General features: G+C 43.3%; 2 protein-coding genes across 2 annotated transcripts in view; both read left to right on the top strand.

Annotated features, from left to right (window-relative positions):
• LOC126982435 (uncharacterized) overlaps positions 1-1293 on the top strand; it is a 46084-nt gene extending 44791 nt beyond the window's left edge. Inside the window, exon 14 of the mRNA XM_050834480.1 lies at positions 1229-1293. Within this exon, the coding sequence (XP_050690437.1) occupies positions 1229-1293 (65 nt within the window). The remainder of the gene's footprint in view (positions 1-1228) is intronic.
• A 17153-nt stretch (positions 1294-18446) lies between these two features.
• The window catches only part of LOC126982754 (serine/threonine-protein kinase 10-like), a 114361-nt gene continuing 112090 nt past the window's right edge, over positions 18447-20717 (top strand). The window contains 1 exon segment of the mRNA XM_050835082.1: positions 18447-18630. The gene's annotated coding sequence lies outside the window, so the exon portion shown is untranslated.

Raw genomic sequence — 20717 nt, 5'->3', positions numbered from 1 at the left:
GTGAGCCACAAGAAACACTCATTAGAACCCAACTGATACCCTTTTTGACCTTTAGAAATACTGATATGTGAGAAGCGAAAGTGTCTTAAAATAACGCCCATAAAGTCATAAGTAACATATATTTTTCTGCTTTTTCCCTTGCGTGTGTGTGTGTGTGTGCGTGTGCAGCGCCGCAGCCCGAGTGAAAGGCTGTCGTCCCTTGCTGCGGCCCCGTCCTCTCCTCGCGCTGCAGCCCCGGGACCAAGAGCCCCGCCCCTTCGTTTTGGAGTTCCCTCTGCCTGTGGCCTGCGTTCTGCCCGACCCTCGGCTGCGTGTAAGCTCTGATTGTGATACACAGCAAAGTTAACCTATGGAATCCATGACCAACATGATAAAAGCCAGTTCCAGTAAAGGAATCTGGGAAAGAAAACCTAAAACTTAATTGTTAGAGGAGAGATTAAGCTTGAAAAAAATATAATTATAAATACCGATTTAAACTCTCCTAAGACTCCAGCACCCACAGTTATCTTGGTATGTATATCTAATGACTGAGATAGGAATGATACTAGGATTCCATTTAACCCGGTAGCAGCGGCGGGCCAAATTTGTGCCATTACCGTGTAGCAGCGACGGGGGCCAAATTTTTTGCCATGATATAACCCCCCCAAAAAGAGATGATGCATAAACTGATGACAAATGCGTTGATATATATTAAGAAATGATTTGCGTGAGTGATGATTTTTTCTCATTTTTCTCGCTTAGAGGGGTCTTTAGGAAACATGATCCCCGCAGCTACCGGGTTAATGATCAATACAGTTATCGTTAATAACTATATATTTGCCCGTATTTAGCAATAGGATACTACTTTATAAATACTTTAAAATAATGCCTTTCTCCTAAACTGAGAGTGAAGTTTTTATTTTTTTCATTCGTGCATGTTTCTCGTGCTGTGACTTCACTAATGGAGCAGAGAAAATAACAAGGGAGTGAATGACTAGACACCGTTCCACCTCGTGCAGGCCCTCACCTTTCCTGCCTCCGGGACCTTGACTGCGGACCTACCACTGACGTCACCCAATCCAAACCATAAAAGGGACGACAAGCTTAGCGACGTAGTTATCCGCCACATCGACAACTTCATGGTGTCACTATCAGGGAACTCAGAACTTCACACAACTGTTACATCATCAAACACAGAGAAACGAACCACACCTATCTCCATGACCTTTTCACCGACACCTCGCACCAGAGATATTTCCGATACTTCACAACGTGTTCAACTTTCTTTACGTCCAGATTCACGACGAAAAGTAGCAGAGGGCGATGTTGGAGTAATACATAACAAAGCAAAAGCCGAAGTCAGACTCAAATCGAGAGGTACACCACTTCGGCTGACATATCCTGTCCTCGCAGCTTCTCTCACTGTTTCTTTACTTGTACAAAGACAATCCTTTCCTCTCGACATCTACCGATTTGAATTTCTGGACACCACACTCATTCTTTTTCAGCTAACTGTTGGCAATTTGCATTACAATTTACCTACTCATGCAACAGCTGATTGTAAGAAGGTTCAGTGGTTCTCTAGAAATCTTGAACGAGTTTGCATGTACCTGCTTACATGCATGGTCTTTGTTTGATGTGACACCTTTTTCCCAACTCCCTTATTTGCCAATTCATAATTATGATACCAGATGGGATGCCAAACCCATATGAATAGAATATGAAAGGTATATAAGCAGGCGGTGGCTGAGTGGTAGCGTGCTGGGCACACATTCACCGCATGATGGACGACGCGAGTTCGAATCCCCACGCTACCACCTCGGATTTTTCAGTCACCGCCGAGTGGCTTAAAACTACCTACATGCTGTCCTGAAGACCACCCATCAACCCGGACTCTAGAGGAAACCGTCCAAGTGAATCAAGAACGAGTTCCGGGGGGCAGCATGAGCCAAGAGAGATGGCGCCACTATAAACTCTTGCCTGCGCCATGACGGGTTGGGTCCGACTACCATCCAGGCCCCTCAAGCAAGCCTACCGGCGCTATAGGCGTAGACGTAAAAAAAAAAAAGGATATAAACAGATGCCACGGTGAAGGATGACAATTATGACAAGCCTGTCGTAACGAGGTCTGTTATCTACACAGCAAACACTGATATTATGGGCTAGTAATAGAGTTGTGGCGTAGAGGCTTCCATGTGTCATGCCAATATGCCGCCAATATAAACCGCCTCCGTCAGGCCACAAAGGGAAAAGAACCGTGGGGCCGATACAATACCTATGTTACTTCTCTCCGTCATGGTGAGTGTTGACCCGGTGACTGCGTGCTGATACTGAACCGAAGAACTGTGGCCAGCTTAGGATTTGTTACATGCCATTCACAATATTCACTATAGGAACATATATATAAAAAATACTTAAAGAACCAACAACGATTTGTCTTGTATGTTATAGTTCCACTGTGTCGACGCTAAATCTGTAAAAGGAAAGAGTTGTGAAAATACCTGCCTAAGATTTAACGTCACTGCAGCTCAGAGATAAAGTTAAAGACATGCAACTCAAGCTCCATTAAGGAACCCCATGGCCCAGTGGTTAACGCGTCACTGAAGTCAAGTATAGTCCTGAGTTGGAATCCAGCTGACCCTAGATCAATCAATCGTAACTTCAGCGACTCGTGTCAAGAGAGCACCGGGGAGCCCGAATGGTTAGTCCTAAGTCTATACACACCAAGTCAAGTCATACGCAGGTTTGTGGGAGGAGACACGGCCGAAGCGTGGTTTATGCGTGACACTGCTTGGAGCCAAACTAGAGAATGTAGAAACAGGGATTTAGAGAAAACGTGGAAAGGCGTACTAATTTAAATCAATCACTTCAACATGCCCTCCCTCACACCCCACACCGCCGTTTGTAGGCATTGAAATTACATTCACGCAATAGCACAATAAAAAGACATATATTTTGGTCAGTGGCTTGCCTGAACGCGCTGTGAAAGGAGGCGAGAATGCACATCCAGAGTGGACATACGGCCCCAACTTTAGTCACCCCTGAACTGGCGGGTATTTTTTTTTTTGGCTCCAAGTGACGTCATCCCGCTGCTCCGCCCCAAAACCGCCTCCTGCGCGCACCGGTCGCAGTTTTGAAGCAGAGTGACTTGACTTGGTATATATAGACTTAGGGTTAGTCCGAACTCCACAGTGAACCGGTCAGAGTCGCCATGACGGCTGCGGTTATGGCTGCCCATCACTAGCCCGGGTGGAATCGGGGTCAGACAGCTACATGTTGCGGTGCAAATAAAGAACCAATATAAAACAGTGCAAAGCCGGCAGCCAGATTAAAGATTTCGGCCAAATAATCATTTCATCATATTTAAAAATACGAAAGCCGATACTGGCCGGCATTGTCCCCAAAGTTGCCAGATTGTCTTACTCAGCCTCTTATATTTACCGACTTCCGACCCAAAAACTGTCTGGTGGGCCCCAATAAAGAGATTTACTTATAATTATCGTTAAAATAGTTAATTCCTGATGTTTCTTGGCAATAGTTAGGGGTCAGAAACCGGTAAATACTATGGTCTGAGTACGACAATCTGGCAACGGTGATTGTCCCTTACATTCAGTTTTGTTGGGTATAGTGACAGTTATTGTGGCGTAATATTGCTGTGTTTGTGTTCTGTCTCCTGAGGAATATCCTAACCATGTCATATAGGTAATAAAAGCAAAGAAAAAATATTCTTCTGTATTTACCCCTATACATTATTTAAAAAAAAAAATTGCAGCCAGCAGGAGACGAATCAAACTCAAATTCTATAACACTCTCTCTCTCTCTCTCTCTCTCCCCAGTGTGTGTGTGTACCCCTACGACAAGGCATCGTCCTTGTAACGTAGATTTTTAAGAATAGAGACAAAAAATACCGGGTAATTACAGGCCCATTACTCTAACTTCAGTAGTAGGGAAGCTATTCTGAAGCATAATTAGACAAAATTGTGAGTTACCTTGAAAGCCACTCACTAATCAAAGATTCACAACATGGCTTCTGTAACAAGAGATTCTACTTTTCGAACCTACTGACCTTTCATAACGATCTCTTCTCAGTTTATGACACACCCAAGTCACTGGACGTGCTCTATCTTGATTTTCAGAAAGCGTTTGATAAAGTTCAATACCATAAGAAACTTTATAAAATCACGCAACTAGATATTATCGGTAAAGTACACAAATAGATCATTAATTGTTTGAGCAACAGATAGCAAAGATTGATGGAGTTGCCTAAGAGTGGGCGCCTGTCACTAATGACATCCCTCAGGGCTCAGCTCTTGCCCCCAGTACGTGCTCTTCATTATACTTACGTCAACGACGCTGACGCTCGACTCAACAATTTCATTACAAAATTTGATGACAATATATATATATATATATATATATATATATATATATATATATATATATATATATATATATATATATATATATATATATATATATATATATATATATATATATATATATATATATATATATATATATATATATATATATATATATATATATATATATATATATATATATATATATATAATATATATTGTCCAGGACGACGCGGGTTCGCGCCCCACCCGGTGCCACAAGCTGGGATTTTTCATGCACCGCCGAGTGGCCTAAGACTACCCATATGTTGTCCAGAAGACTACCTATCAACCCGGGCTCTAGATTCTATGATCGAAGGTGAGCTCCAGGGGGCAGCATGAACCACTTCAAGATGGCTCCACTAAAAATACTTGCCTGCGCCAAAACGGGCTGAGCCATCCCATCAGGCCCTTCCAAGCAAGCCAACCGGTGCCGTAGGAGAAAACAGTATATATATATATATATATATAGATATATATATATATATATATATATATATATATATATATATATATATATATATATATAATATGCAAAATTACAGATTTACGATGACAATGATGTCACTAATATAGCCTGTCTGGTGCAACATCAGTGTGGGGTTCTTGAAAGGTCTGGACTTCCGAAAATCCCGTAAATTCTCAGCAATAAAAAAATATGAAATAAAATATCTGAAAATTGAGTTTTCAGACTCCCAGCCCCTCCTAGTCCTTTATTATTTAAATATCTGACCAGTCACATCTCTCATAGGACCAAGCAAAGACCAGATGAACCAGCTCTTAAGTTTATTTAAGCAACAAAGAAACTCGCTGGAAATTAAGAATAATTAATTAATCCCAGGCACACAGCAACCTAACTAGCTATCTTAAAACATCCTATGCAAAATATGTACTTAGCTGTAGGTAGGCGAAGAGGGAGCCACACCTGATCTACCTCGTGAGTCTGGAGCCCTGGAGTCCTTCTTCAGTCCTCTCTGCAACACGCCGTGCCCTCCTTACCTTCCAAGTTCCAACGTCTTCCCTCGCTAGCAGCACACAGTCACTCTGGACTTGTGGATAGTACAAAGCAGGAAAACCACCACGATAGACACGTGGCACGGGAGGCTGGAGAGGGACGTCTCGACGCGGTGAAGTCTGGGCAGGAGATGATGGAAGATGGCGGCGGGACCCACAATGCTCCGCGCCCCGGCCGCGGTCAAGATGCCAGCTCTCGCCATACTGACATCTCGTTTTCTGTGTAACACTTACACTAAACGCCCTACGGCTATGGATTGTTATTTATTAATAACCTAACACATGCACTAGGTAAATAGTGGTTCATGCATCCCACACATACCTCAGCCTTGGCAGTAATAACGAATATGATTTGAAAAGCTCGCTGCTCCCGCCTGCCTGGTTTTCCCGCCTTGGTGAGGGACTGAGTTCCCGCTCTTACAATCAAAATGGCGGTCACTTCCGCGGTAATTTTCCACGGGCCACTCCTTGAAATATGAAATCATGACAATCAGATAGTATCCTCTGCTGTAATCAGGGGCGATGCCAGACATTGTAGACATCGGGGACTTAAACCCTGTCTGACAAAGGGGAGGGGTCCGGGTGTATGCTCCCCTGGGAAAAAAAAAAAAACAACCCCATAGATAGTGACTTCTGGGGACATAAGGGACTTTGGTATAATGACAAAATTAATTTACGATACGTCCTACACTAGAATCAAGTTACTGTATAATGAATTAAGTAAAAAAAAATATCTTAACACCTTAAAACCTTAAAAAAAGATCTGGGGCTTTTGATGAAAGATCTGGGGCTGAAGCCCTAAAAGCCACCCTCCCCCGCCGCCTTTGGTTGTAATAAATGAGTGGGCCCAAAGAGTTTTATAATTATAATTGTTGTAGTAGTAGATGTCCTACCTTATCCTTATGTTGACTGAATTATGAAACCCATGTGAAGAGCAAGGAAACCATATAAGTCTATCGTTAAACCAGCTTTCCGATCTAACTTTTCATAAACGAATTGTTAAATCGATCGATTCTTGATCGTCATGAAAATTAACCTATTACCAAGTCTTAACAATAAAAAAAAAAATCAACCTATAATATTACATTGAGTGTGGTAACAAAAATTTAATGTAAGAACCAAATAAACGTTAAAAGTTGACATTTTACTGTAGTCTCTGATCAAGCATTACTTCATCCATTTTGCCATCGCAACCCCATCATACGTCACAGCTACCTCCCATCCCTCCTTCCCCCGATGCGCGTGTCCCGACATTCCTTATATTGACATTGTCCCGGACATCGTGAGCACGGGGTGCGTGACCCGGATATCCTTCTGCGATCACTATCCTCAGAAGGTCTGCAGCCCTCCTGGTGGACAAAGGTAGGTCAGATGCGGGGTCACAGAAGAGGTGATGCTGATCGTCAGCCGAATAGGATGTGATCATGATGCAGACACAGGACAGAATGGATGAATCTCCCGTTGCAGGTGGCTGGTAAAACCACTGGTTTGGGGACGGTGAACGAGGCGCTCATTCTTATATAAAGCTAGCGGCTTAGGAGACGGATTTAAGGAAACTGCAGACTCATCTGCCGTGGATGCAGTGTACCCGGGGGACGTATGAGCGCAGCGCCCTGAGCTGCGAGGACCTGAAACCGGAGGTGAGTGCTACGATGAACAGGGTGCGCTTAAAAAGGTCCATTACTGAAGGTTCGTCCTGGTACTTGGTGGAAGAGAGGGACGTTATAACCTTTTCTAGGGACCAAAAGGTGCCGTCTCTCCTAGGGGAAGGATTTTGATGAAAGGGTCACGCATATCTGCTTAGGTGACAACAAAAATACGTAGCTGGCCGTATATGTGCTTAGGTGACAACAAAAATACGTAGCTGGTCGTATATGTGCTTAGGTGACAGCAAAAATACGTAGCTGGCCGTATATGTGCTTAGGTGACAGCAAAAATACGTAGCTGGCCGTATATGTGCTTAGGTGACAGCAAAAATACGTAGCTGGCCGTATATGTGCTTAGGTGACAACAAAAATACGTAGCTGGCCGCACATATACATAGGTGACAGCAAAAATACGTAGCTGGTCGCTCATATACATAGGTGACAGCAAAAATACGTAGCTGGCCGCACATATACATAGGTGACAGCAAAAATACGTAGCTGGCCGCACATATACATAGGCGACAGCAAAAATACGTAGCTGGCCGCACATATACATAGGTGACAGCAAAAATACGTAGCTGGCCGCACATATACATAGGAGACAGCAAAAATACGTAGCTGGCCGCACATATACATAGGTGACAGCAAAAATACGTAGCTGGCCGCACATATACATAGGCGACAGCAAAAATACGTAGCTGGCCGCACATATACATAGGTGACAGCAAAAATACGTAGCTGGCCGCACATATACATAGGCGACAGCAAAAATACGTAGCTGGCCGCACATATACATAGGCGACAGCAAAAATACGTAGCTGGCCGCACATATACATAGGTGACAGCAAAAATACGTAGCTGGCCGCACATATACATAGGTGACAGCAAAAATACGTAGCTGGCCGCACATATACATAGGTGACAGCAAAAATACGTAGCTGGCCGCACATATATATAGGCGACAGCAAAAATACGTAGCTGGCCGCACATATACATAGGTGACAGCAAAAATACGTAGCTGGCAGTAATAACAAATGTACGGAAGCTGAGTGGGGGGAGCACGGAAGTGGGGGCGGGGGGGGTGACGGAAGAGGGGGTAGCTGGACCCTCCCCAACCCCTCCCCCCAACCCCCATCAACCCCCCCCCCCATATCTTTCACTTTTTTCACCCCCCCACCCCCCCACCCCTCCTCTCGGGCTAGCGTACGGAAGTGGGGGTACTGGAGCGGGGGGGGAGGGGTAACGGGAGTGGGGGTAGGACGGTCAGCGGGAGGGTGACGGAAGAGAGGGTGGTCAGCGGGGAGGTGACGGAAGAGGGGGTAGTTGAAGGGTCAAGAGTTTTGGGTAAAGATTGATATCTACGAAACCGCATGAGCCCTCCCCTCTGATCATGTGAGATAAGATCGCGGAAAAAAGGCTCGAATGACCGCAAGATTATAATCACGGAAAAGGGTAAAGACATTAGGTTAATGACCTGGCTGGAATATGCCCCGCCCACCTGCTCCCCGGCGTCTTATCGTCCACACACACACACACACACAGCGCGTCCCATCTCTCCCTCCGAGGTGCCTTCCTCATCGTCCACCCCAACACTCCCCCTTCCTCACCCTCCCCTTCCATCCTGGCTCCCCTCCCTTCCCCCTCCTGCTCTTCCTAGTCCTCTTCCTTCTCTCCTTCTTCCCCCTCCTCTACCTCTTCGACCTCCTCTGCCTCGCCCTCACCCACTTCTTTCTCTTCTCATTCTCCCCTCGCCCCTACCCCTTCTTCCTCTCCCTCCTCCTCCTCCTCCTTTCTCGTCGCACGAAGCTAAAAACTTCTTCAATCGAGTTATTAATGTTTGGAACTCTCTACCCTGTGATGTCGTTGATAGTACAACAGTTACGGCCTTCAATAATAGATTAGACAAGTATTTTGAATCCAACCAGCAACTAAGATATTACTCATTGTCATAATAACGTTAAGTTCTTTCGAATACCGGTGTCCTTGTCCGCTTTTATCGCCCGGTTAGTGGTAGCAGTAATGGTAGTTCTTTCCTCTTTCCTACATAATTTCCATGCAGTTTTTCCATGCTGCATGGTTCTTTTTCATTTCCGGCCAGCTTTGGCTGGAGGGATGGGGGGTGGGGAGGAGCCTTCGCCTTTGCTGTCCTTCATCTTCCACCTTTGATTAGATAGTTCGTGTAGCTTGTCACAAACAGCCTCGTAAGAACAAGCAGGTCTGCTGTTGTTTGTTCTTCCTTTGTGTTTCTTTGTGTCCCTCCTCCTCCTCCTCCTCCTCCTCCTCCTCCTCCTCCTCCTCTCCCGGAGACCAAAAGTCACAGGATTTGTTAGATGTGAGGCACAGGATTTGTTAGATGTGATGCACGATGGTTTCCTTAAGCAGTTAATTAGAACACCAACGAGAGAAGAAAATATTTTGGATTTGGTGTTAACTAATAGAGAGGACATAATAAGCAACATTTAGGTTGGGGATTCATTAGGTAACAGTGATCATAAGGAAATTAGACTTAATATTAAATGGGAGGATAGAGTCAGCAGAAACAACACTTAATACCTAACTTCAGGAAGGCGGACTTCGAGGGGTTAAGAAAGCAGCTGCAAAGGCTTAGGGGAGTAAGATCAGAAGTAGGTCAGGACCCAGAGCAAGGAGGGGCGTTAATCTCTGGTGAGGTCACTAGTCGGGTCAGTAGCTTGGAAGGTGGTATGCAAGTTGTTCCGTGTCGGAATAAAGACGCAAATACGATGCTCGGGGGCCATTAAACAAGTGGTGGAAAATAAAGATTCTGAAGGGTTACGAAGATTAAACACCGACTTGGGCACAGAATTCTGGAATCGAAAAGTAAGAAACTATTTATGTTCCCGGGGCATTAAGCTGTACAGTGTGTACTCAAGTGAGATCAAAGCAGCCTTGGTCTTTTAAAGCGTACGTTGACGTGCATCTGCGTTTAGTCAGAGAAAACCCCGATGATGGAGTCCAATATAGAGATATGTATATGAGAAGTCATATGCAGGTAATTAGCTATGATGATATAGATTCATATGCACGTGAACTATCAGAATATTTTGTTAATCGGTTTGAACATGACATGTCAGACGAAGAGGGCAGTGGATTTGAGTTAGATGAAATAGTTAGCGTAAAATTTTCCTTCTCTCTTATAATGCTGCACAATAGTATTGGAGAGTATGTACCCTATCCTAAGGGTGTTCCAGGGAAAACACAAGTTCTCAACCCTTCAGGACCCACGGACTGTGTTTTCCAAGTGCTAACAGCTTATCGCTATCTAAAGTCAAGAAATGTAGTTCCATCAGACAGACAATGGGAGAATGCTTGCTTGACATCTATTAATACAGGTAACATTCCAACCCCGGTATCCTGGGAAGACCTCGGTCGGCTTGAAAGATTAAATAATACATGTATTCGGGTTTACTGTCTAGATAACGTTAAAGACAAAAAAGGCGAACTAACTCTAGTCAGAAAGGGGCTCAAAGATCAAGAAGTTGTTCATTGCCTGTTGTTGGGGAACAGACACCTAGCTCTTATCCAAGACTTTGACGCATACATGAATCTATTTACCTGCCAACGTCGCGGGAAAAAAATATTTTGCGATATCTGCCTGTGTGCCTGTGAGAACAAGACAACGCTTGCTGAGCACCCAATGATGATCACAAGACTAAGATTCCCACCCCCGCGGGATATACTGTGAAATTTATTAATCATGCTAAAGCATATGAGCCATCTTATTTAGCATTCTATGACTTTGAGAGTATTCTCGTAGAGCCTTCTTCGAATGGGTCTGGGTGTGTAAAGAGACATCACTTTGCCATAGCGTATGCTTACATTATAGTGAATAGAAACGGAGAAACAGTACAAAGCGGATCCTATTGTGGAAGTAATGCTGTAAACCGTTTCATTCATACAATGCAGCGTGCCTGGAAGAAGTTAAAATTTTCTAAAGGTTACAATAAAATCAACATGACCGATGAAGATACGGCACGTCACAATAAACAAACTCACTGTCTTCTCTGTAAATACGGGTTTTTAAAAGGTAAAGGAGTAAAACATCATGATCATGAAAAATCAGGAAACAATTACATTGGAGATTATTGTAATAGATGCAACCTTCAAATGAAAAATCACAAATTGCAGCGCACTCTCATTGCACATAACGCGGATTACGACATGTCGTTAATCCTGCGTGAATTAACGCTACCTGAATTGAAAATCAAACTAAGACCAAAACATTCAGTTCACAAATACCATGAAGTCATCATAAATGACTTGAGATTTATTGACTCGTATGCCTTTATGTCTGGTTCACTCGCGGCTTTAGCGAACCAATTCATCAGCAATGGGAACGAACCCATATACACATAACAGATGTTGAAAGATGTGCCTGCACCTGCGTTACCATTATTGATCAAGGAAAAGCAGGTGTTTTGTTATGACTATATGGATTCGATGGAACGACTTTCTGAAACACGTCTTCCATCCCGCGAAGATTTTTTCAATTCGCTTCAAGAAGCAGAACTTTCCGAAAGTGATTATAAACATGCTCAGAATGTTTGGAAAGTAGCTGGGTGCCAGAGCCTGAAGGACTATTTGTTGCTTTATGTAAAAGTGGATGTTGGCCTTCTATGTGATGTCTTCCTAGAGTGGAGAGGTATTTTGAAAACCCAGTGGAGGTTGGATATTGTAAATTATGTTAGCCTGCCAGGAATTAGAGGTGCTTAGTAGCCCAGACATATATCATTGCATTCAAACAAATGTGCGTGGCCCAGCGTGGGGGCTACACAAGTGTTGTGCGTCGTTTTGTACGCGCCAATAACATCTACACGAACCCTCAGTTTAATCCAAAACATGATAGAAACACTTTCCTTTCATATCATGACTTCAACAGTTTTTATCCCACTGTAATGCAAGAGAAGTTGCCATGTGGGGATATGAGAAAACTAGATGAGACAGAAATGCATTCGTTTTTGAGCGGGGGCTTGGTCAATCAAGCAACCGATGGCGATTTTAGATACCTCATTCTGTGCGATACTGAGGCTGTCTCACGTGAAGTCATTGAGAAAACGGATGACCTCCCACTGACCATCAGAAGACACAATATCACCAATAGAGATATATCGTCAGTCACACACGAATGGTATGAAGAAGAAACCCGTCCAGTACCGTGTAAGAACATAAAACTGATTGGAATACATGTTGCTCAGGAGAAAATGCTGTTTGCTCTGCCTCTCCTTAAACTACTTATTCAACTAGGCCTGGTTGTTAAAAAAGTGCATGCTATTTATATGTTTAAGCAAAAGCACTTTCTTGCGGACTTCATTCAGGATAACATAGAAGCCCGCAAAAGTGCTACTTGCCCTATCAAGAAAACTGCAATCAAGTGTATTTTAAACAGCATTTTTGGTCGATTCCTGATGAACGCGGCCAAATATAGTGAAGACATAGATATTGTCACCAACCGCGAAAAGTTTTTGAAGCTGGTCCGAAGTCCTTACTTTAAACGTGTTGTATCCACCAATGATGGCCATGTAGTTGTAGTTCGCCATAAGAAATATTCACAGGTGAATCATCCAAACTACATTGGTTACTACATCCTAGAGCTGTCCAAGCTGCGACTATATGATTTCTTTTACAATGTCATGAAGGTTCATTACGGGGATCGGGCGAAACTAGTGTATTGTGACAACAACAATTGAAACTCGATCTATTAACAGAGTACTAGCAGGAACCCTTCAGAAGCTATATAGACACAAGTAACTTTAGCTCCTCACATTCCTTGTACAACACAGACAACAAAGGCAAGCTCGGATTTCTCAAGTCTGAAGTGAGGGAAAGAACCATCTCAGAATTTGTAGGTGTAAGACCAAAGTGCTACTCCATCCTCTTGGCAGACGGTGACCGGTTGAGTTCAGCTAAGAGCGTTCCAAAGTTCATAAAGAAAAAAATTGCTCATCAGCGATACAAAGACGTCCTATTCCAGAAGCAAACATTTACCTTTGGCTATCAGGGATTCACAGTGCGCAATGGACGAATGAGTACAGTAAAATATCCCAAGAGAGGGATATCTGTAGTTGAGGACAAAAGATACTACATTAGCACCTTGGAGTCACGGTCTTACGATCATCCCGATAATTCTACAGGGGTAGAGGAGGAGGAGGAGGAAGAGAAGGAGGAGGAGGAGGAAGCCCAGATCATGACACTGTCAAACGAAGAAAATTTGGAGGAAGGTGATGAAAGAGGCATAACAGAAGCGAGGCTAGCTGAGGTAATGGGTGGGCAAGAGATCGGTGAAATGGGAGAACAAGAAGAAGAAACCTATGAGTTGTGGGGAGAACGGGATGTGCTGGTCGAGCATTATTTTCCCTCGAAAATACAGGCAGCGATGGAAGATGACATGCTAATGCTAGCCGCGGAACAGGAAGAAATAAGTCAAATGCTCTCATAATGCTCTGTATATAGGACTAATGTTGGAGTCTATGATATTATGAAATTGCACATTATGAATCTGTAATCATAATTTGACCAAATTCCAATAAATATTGAGTTTGTTTAACTTGTTTATATGTCCTTTATCAAAAACGGATGGAAAAAACCCACAATGATTGTCTTAAAATTTATTCGATTTGTGGAAACATATGGATAAAACGCTTTTATGTTTCGATCTGGCTCATATATAAAAAAAATGACTGTCGCGAAATGTGCGCGGCGGCGGCAGCGCGCTGCGGCGACATCGTGCGACGACAGGATGCGACAGGATTGCGCGCGGGCTCGGGACGGGGCGGGGCGGCAGCACGGGGTATAGTGGTGGTGACGAGTGAGGACCTGTGTGGAGCCAGACCACTGGGAAATAGTGTTTCCTGTCCACACCTCAGGGTTGTTCTCAGGATGTCGGTGTGTGCCGAGACTGCTGCAATGGCCTCTGTGTTTTACTTATTATTGCACTCACTGGAGAGCAAGAAGACAAGGAAACGCGTATGGGTGCGGTAGTTTATAGAAAGTTGAGCATTACAGAATGACTTACTTTTGGCGGAGCCGAGAGTTAATGGAGCAGGGTTTAATTAATTAATAATTTTCTTGGAAGGTCAACCACTGATTTTGAAGAACTATTACGAACGGCGGCTCCCAAAATACAACGAATCGATACCAGGCACAGAAAAGCCATTCCAGCTCCCATCAGCCTGCAGCTATAATCTGACAGGTGGAGATCCTTTCACGAGCCTCATTAACACCTACGAAATGTCAAAGCTGAGTTTTCATACAAACTTTCCTGGTGTGGGCGGTCCTGAGAAACAGTTGGGAAGTTTCTCATGCTTTCCATCCCAGCTGGATGGAAAACATGATCGAGAAACTTTTGCGCGCTCGTGCGCTCGTATATGCGGGTGTGGGTGTGGGTGGGTGTCTGTGGGTGTATATGTATATATGTGTGTTTGTATATATATATATATATATATATATATATATATATATATATATATATATATATATATATATATATATATATATATTAGACTCACACACACACACACACACACACACACACACACACACACACACACACACACACACCTATAATTAGCTAGATATTGAAGTATGTGAATGAATGATAATTATAATCCCAATCCCTTTTCCCCGTGAGTGAGGTGTGTGATATGTCTTTATCCCCGCACCCCTGAGGGAGGTCACTCCCAGAGGTCAGGGTGTGCCCCATCCTCTCTCTCTCTCTCTCTCTCTCTCTCTCTCTCTCTCTCTCTCTCTCTCTCTCTCTCTCTCTCTCTCTCATCCATAAATATATAAATGAAATTTGACTGGAATATAAAAATAGTTTATACTTTACTATTAAGACTATTGAAAATCACACACACACACACACACACACACACACACACACACACACGCACACACCTACACCCCTTGTATGTCGGTAAATGTGATAAATGTGGTAACTTTTTTTTGTTTACATCTCAGCCTATAGCGACGGAAGGCTTTCTTCAGGGGCCTGGTGGTCGGCCCAAGCCCGTCATGGCGCAGGCAATTTTTATAGTGGCGCTAGTTATGCTTGGCTCATGCTGCCCCCTGGAACTCATTTTTGATTCGCTTGTACGGTTTCTTCTAGAATCCGGGATGATAGGTGGTCTTCTGGACAGCCTGTGGGTAGTCTTAAGCCACTCGGCGGTGACTAAAAAATCCCAGGTGGTAGCGTGGGGATTCGAATCGACATTGTCCATGGCGTGATGAATGCTGGCCCCGCACGCTAATCACTCAGCCACCGCCTACCCTTGTATGTCAGTAAATGTGAAAAATGAGATAACCTATGTCAGTAAATGTGAAAAATGAGATAACCTACACCCCTTGTATGTTGGTAAATGTGATAAATGAGGTAACCTGAAACCTTGTATGTCAGTAAATGTGATAAATGAGATAACCTGCACCCCTTGTATGTCGGTAAATGTGATAAATGAGATAACCTACACCCCTTGTATGTCGGTAAATGTGATAAATGAGATAACCAACACCCCTTGTATATCAGTATATGTGATAAATGAGATAACCTACACTCTCTTCTGATTGATGGTCATGTTTCTCGAATTATCTCCATTTAATGGTAGGCTATCTGAATTATGGGGTCCATGTCATTCTTGAATTTGGCCATTTTCCCATAAAAGCTGCCATGCTGTCTTGCCGCCATCTTGCCTGGACAAACTACGATATCAACACTGTGTTTGTAAACATCGGGTTCCGCGCATGCGCAGATCAGGATGGGATGTCTTAGGATACGTGGATGGCAGATGACACAACACCGGCTCACTTAAAATCAAAACCTTATTGCTTATGTTCTTCTTGTAACTAATTTATTTATGGACCAATATCTTTTATTCAGAAAGCTATTTCATCAGGAAGGATAGGAGATTAATAATCACTATCACTCGTTTATTTTATAGAATAGTAAAAAATATTTCCTAGATATCGATGATAAAATATTAAAAAGTTGAAAAATGTTTGTCAAAAATCTAAATCAACTTCAAACAAAAGTTAAAATAGCGAACATAATTCCTTTTTCATACTTTCAGAAATTGAATAAAAGAGTAGACTTAAATAAATGCCTAAAATAAGAAGTTAAGATAACATTTTTTCTTTACCATGTCCTACATACATACCAAAAGAAAGAGGAAAAATAATGATATTTATAAGCAAATGATTAAGTTATTACTATTTGAAATTATTACTTATAAAATAAAATAGGTGGTTCATGTAATTATTATTGAAAAAAAAAATAGTAATTATTATAAGTTTAAACGATCGGATGATCTGAATGGTGATTGGAACAGCAGTACTTAAAAAAATGATCGGATGATCGGAATCGGATCAGCTGCCCAAACTGATCGGATGATCGGGGATCGGAACAGCAAAAAAGTGATCGGTGCCCACCATTGATTACCACACATTATCACACACGGTATTTACTCGCTCACAATTATGTCCTGCCAGGCCACTGCTCCCCGGGTGTTGTAGTAGTCCATGAGGTAGGCGTGGATATTCTTGGGGTCTACCATAGCTCTTGAGTTCCGCAGAGGGTCGAGTGGAACGATTTAATCGCCTTCTCGCCATTCCCCAGGAACAAGTTGCGAGAGACGAGGTGGGCTCTTCAGCTGCCGGTGAAGAAGTGTGTACCCCGGATTCCCGTGCTTGTATATGCCACATGGGCATCAGATGATCAGCTGTCAGAAGTCTTGGCACTGTCGGAGAATTGTCCCCGACATGTCGCCGACACTTCGGGGACATACGAAGACAATTCGGAGACTTGTCGCCAATTATTCCGCGACAAAAAAAAAGTTCAAATTTCAGATTTTGAACTCGGCGACATGGACGCCGAATAGTCGGCGACATGTCTCCGAATTGTCCCCGAATTGTCTTGAGCGTTCGCCGATATGTCGCCGAATGGCCACGAATCATAAGAATCTTGGTCATGTCGGCGAACCGGTCGCCGAATTTTTTCACGAACTGATTCGGCGACAAGTTCGTGGCCATAATTCGGCAATGTATTTGGGGCTTTTCGTGGCGGTCGTGACCAACTGTCAAAAGTCGCGCGGTGGACGCAGACATGTCCCCGAATGGCCAAGAACAGGCAAGAAAGATGCCGAACTTGTCCACGACACAGGATGACTTGCATATTCGCGCACATTCGTGAACCAAAATTCGGCAGTGTATCTGGGGCTTAAGTGTAACAAAAACTTTGTTCAGCTGTAGCAGATGAAATGGGCAAAGTGGCATAAATAAGTAATAATTTCTTCGTAACAGGATAATTTTGTGAGCACTGCTTTTTTTTATTTATGTAACAAGTACAGACTTTGGCAAGGAACTTTTAGGGACAGAAGATCAACGTGATCTCCACATTCTGAATTCAGTGACATAATCATGTAAATCATCCAGGCCCTGAACTGGATCATTTTTTAAGAGGTAGTCTTTGTAGTACATCAATAGCGACCAGCCACAGCTCTCTATGGGGACTTGGAGAGGCGAATTGATGCCTTTGGTAATACAATTAAATGTCTACGCAGAATTATGGGATATCGCTGGAATGACTTTGTCAAACCAGCGACTACTCCGTGAGACTGATTCGACATATATTACCTGCATAGTCCGTCAACGCCAACTCCGGCTATACGGGCTCGTGGCACGTTACCCTGAAGCTGATCCTGCTCATCGGGTTGACTCTGTAAGGGACAACCCTGAGTGGAGGAGGCCAAGGGGACGCCCACGGAGTTTGTGGCTTGAGCAAGTCGACAGATCCTGCCGGGAGGTACTCGGGTTGGGATTGGGAACGGGGCCTGCATGGATCGAGACTCATCCGGAGGGACCCACGGGCTTGGCGTCGTAGGGTGGGCGAGACAATGCACCCCCTGGCGTATGCCCCCACAGATTGACTGATTGATATACCCTCCCGACTAGATCAGGGCTCGTTATAGGCGATCTATGGGTACTGCTGGGACCTCACACACCACACACCCCATCCCCCTTGCTCAATGGGGGAACAGTACGCCACTCCTTGTCAGCTGAAAAATCCCGCCCTGAACGGGGCTCGAACCGCTATACCTACTGTCAGGCCGTGAAGCCTGGCAGCGCGGAGCTTTACCGACTGAACTACGAAATGGTGTGTGTGTGTGTGTGTGTGTGTGTGTTTCCCTAGTTAGTGATAAACAGGAAGCGAGCTACATTCGAATGGTTATAGCTGTACGTGTGTGTGTGTGTGTGTGTGTGTGTGTGTGCGACGTACTTTATATATCTTTTTTCTAATCTAACACTCAGTTAAACTCGTATTATTCCCTCACTCCCTATCTACCATAATATTAGTGATCTATCCATCTAGCCTTCCTTTTTGGCGGGGGGGGAGGGGGGGGGGAGCAACACTCGCGGCGCCGCCCCGCCTAGCGCGCGAGCCTGCGAGGTGTGGTGGCGAGGCACAACATGGCGGTCTGAGGGCACCCCGCTGGACGATTACTACCACGGAAGAACAAACTTTTCTCGCGGATATCGAAGAGTGCGGTACAGGTGTTATCGAAGCATATAGTTCCTGGAATATAAGGGTGAGTTGGGGCTGGAGGGGAGACTCGTGAGGGTGTGGACGTGTTGACAGTGTCTCATCGGGTCACCCTCGTATTTACACGGATTTGACAGACTAGCTATTAGGCCCATATTCTGAAACCTTGCTATTACACATATATGACACGGTTTTCATAGGAGTTTTAGGCTATTCCAGGGGTGCTTTTATGAGCCTGGTGGTAGTTTGATCTGTACATTGTCTCGGGTCACCTTCGTATTTACAGAGTTTTGACAGACTAGCTATTAGGCCCATATTCTGAAACCTTGCTGGTACACATATATGACACGGTTTTCGTAGGAGTTTTAGGCTATTCCAGGGGTGCTTTTATGAGCCTGGGTGGTAGTTTGATTTGTATATACCATGACCCTTTGGGAACACTAAAACCCGATCAATTTTCTTTTTTGCCTCTGGAAATAGTAAATGTTAGAGGCAGAAACGCATGAGAATACCAACCTAGATTGCCTGTTGCTGTGCCGTGGCTGATGAGCTGAGTCCAGAGCCCAACACATTGTCCTTGGAATAACACTTTCAACAATGCTTCTCCTGTAAAGAAATTATGGTATAGCAGAAGAAAAGAAGACAGGTAAAGAAATATACACATACAAAAATTAACCCCTTGACTGCGGATTTCCTACAGTCAGACCTCACCAAGCTACAGGAATGGAACAAAAAGTGGCTGCTACAATTCAGTGAAGAAAAATGTGAAGTCCTGCACCTTGGGAGAGGATATCCAGCACACCAACACCACATGAGAAACACTCCACTATCCACCACAGAGGCAGAGAAAGACCTGGGAGTATATGTTACTGGGCTACTATTGAAAGCCAAATCCGTGCCAATTGCAGCGGATGGGTTTAAAAAAAAACAGAAAACACAAAAACGCTACCCCAGTAAACAAAACATCAATAGAGAAAAAAAGAAGATAAACTAACAGCCCGAACCAAGCAGTACTTTCCATAATGTTTAGGTTTTCAATGCACCATCAAAAACAAAGAAATATACACGTACAGAAATTAAAAAAGAAAACAGAAAACACAAAGATGCTACCCCAGTAAACAAAACATCAAAAGAGAAGAAAAGAAGACAGCCTGAACCGAACAGTACTTTCTATAATGATTAGTAGGTTTTCGATGCACCACCAAAAACAAAGATTTCTCGTTGTACCCTCAAAAATCTTACCTACTCTATGAACACAAAGCTCCACAGTAGACATGTTCATAGTGTTTTGTGTTTGGTTTGGGGACTTATAACTGAAATTGGCCGTAGAGAATGGAATATTTTCTGTACTGTAGAAACTGTCAGGTATCAAGATTAATGGATATTGTTCCAGAAGTACACCCATCTCATTGTGAGGTATACCTTGGTACTATGTGATGTACTATGTGCTCATGCAACATGGTTAAGGATTCCTTTATACACCCTTCCCTATCTCATTTCTTATTTAACCCGGTAGCAGCGGGGATCATGTTTCTTAATGGTCCCTCTAAGCGAGAAAAATGAGGAAAATCATCACTCACACAAACTATTTCATATATATATATATATATATATATATATATATATATATATATATATATATATATATATATATATATATATATATATATATATATATATATATATATATATATATGAAAGTATTTGTGATCAGTTTATGTATCATCTATTTTGGGGGGGTTAAAATCATGGCACAAATTTGGCCCGTCGCTGCTACACGGTAAAGCCACAAATTTGGCCCGTTCCTGCTACTGGGTTAACCATCTGCTCTTCTTATGTCATATACGATTCTACAAATGTGCCAGAGATCATAAATCAGTTGGGTAAATCAAAGGATTGCACCATGGCTGAAAAGAAATGCATAAATTGTATGAGGCACAAGAAGCCTGAAATTAATCACTCGGTGAATGACTAGTGTTATGTAGTTTTTCAGGCAAATTCAGAGAGTTCGTAACATAACTGATCATGGCTACTAGTATTCAGGACTCAAAGATACTGTGTATGCTAAATGTTCAGTGAGTTGGAAATAAAACATTGGATATTTGTGATAACTATTAAGGAAAAGATCTTGAT

The sequence above is a fragment of the Eriocheir sinensis genome, chromosome 51 (genome assembly GCF_024679095.1).
Source record: "Eriocheir sinensis breed Jianghai 21 chromosome 51, ASM2467909v1, whole genome shotgun sequence".
Classification (NCBI taxonomy): Eukaryota; Metazoa; Arthropoda; class Malacostraca; order Decapoda; family Varunidae; genus Eriocheir; species Eriocheir sinensis.
Note: the sequence above shows the minus strand (reverse complement) of the source record. Positions and strands in the feature narration are given on the sequence as shown.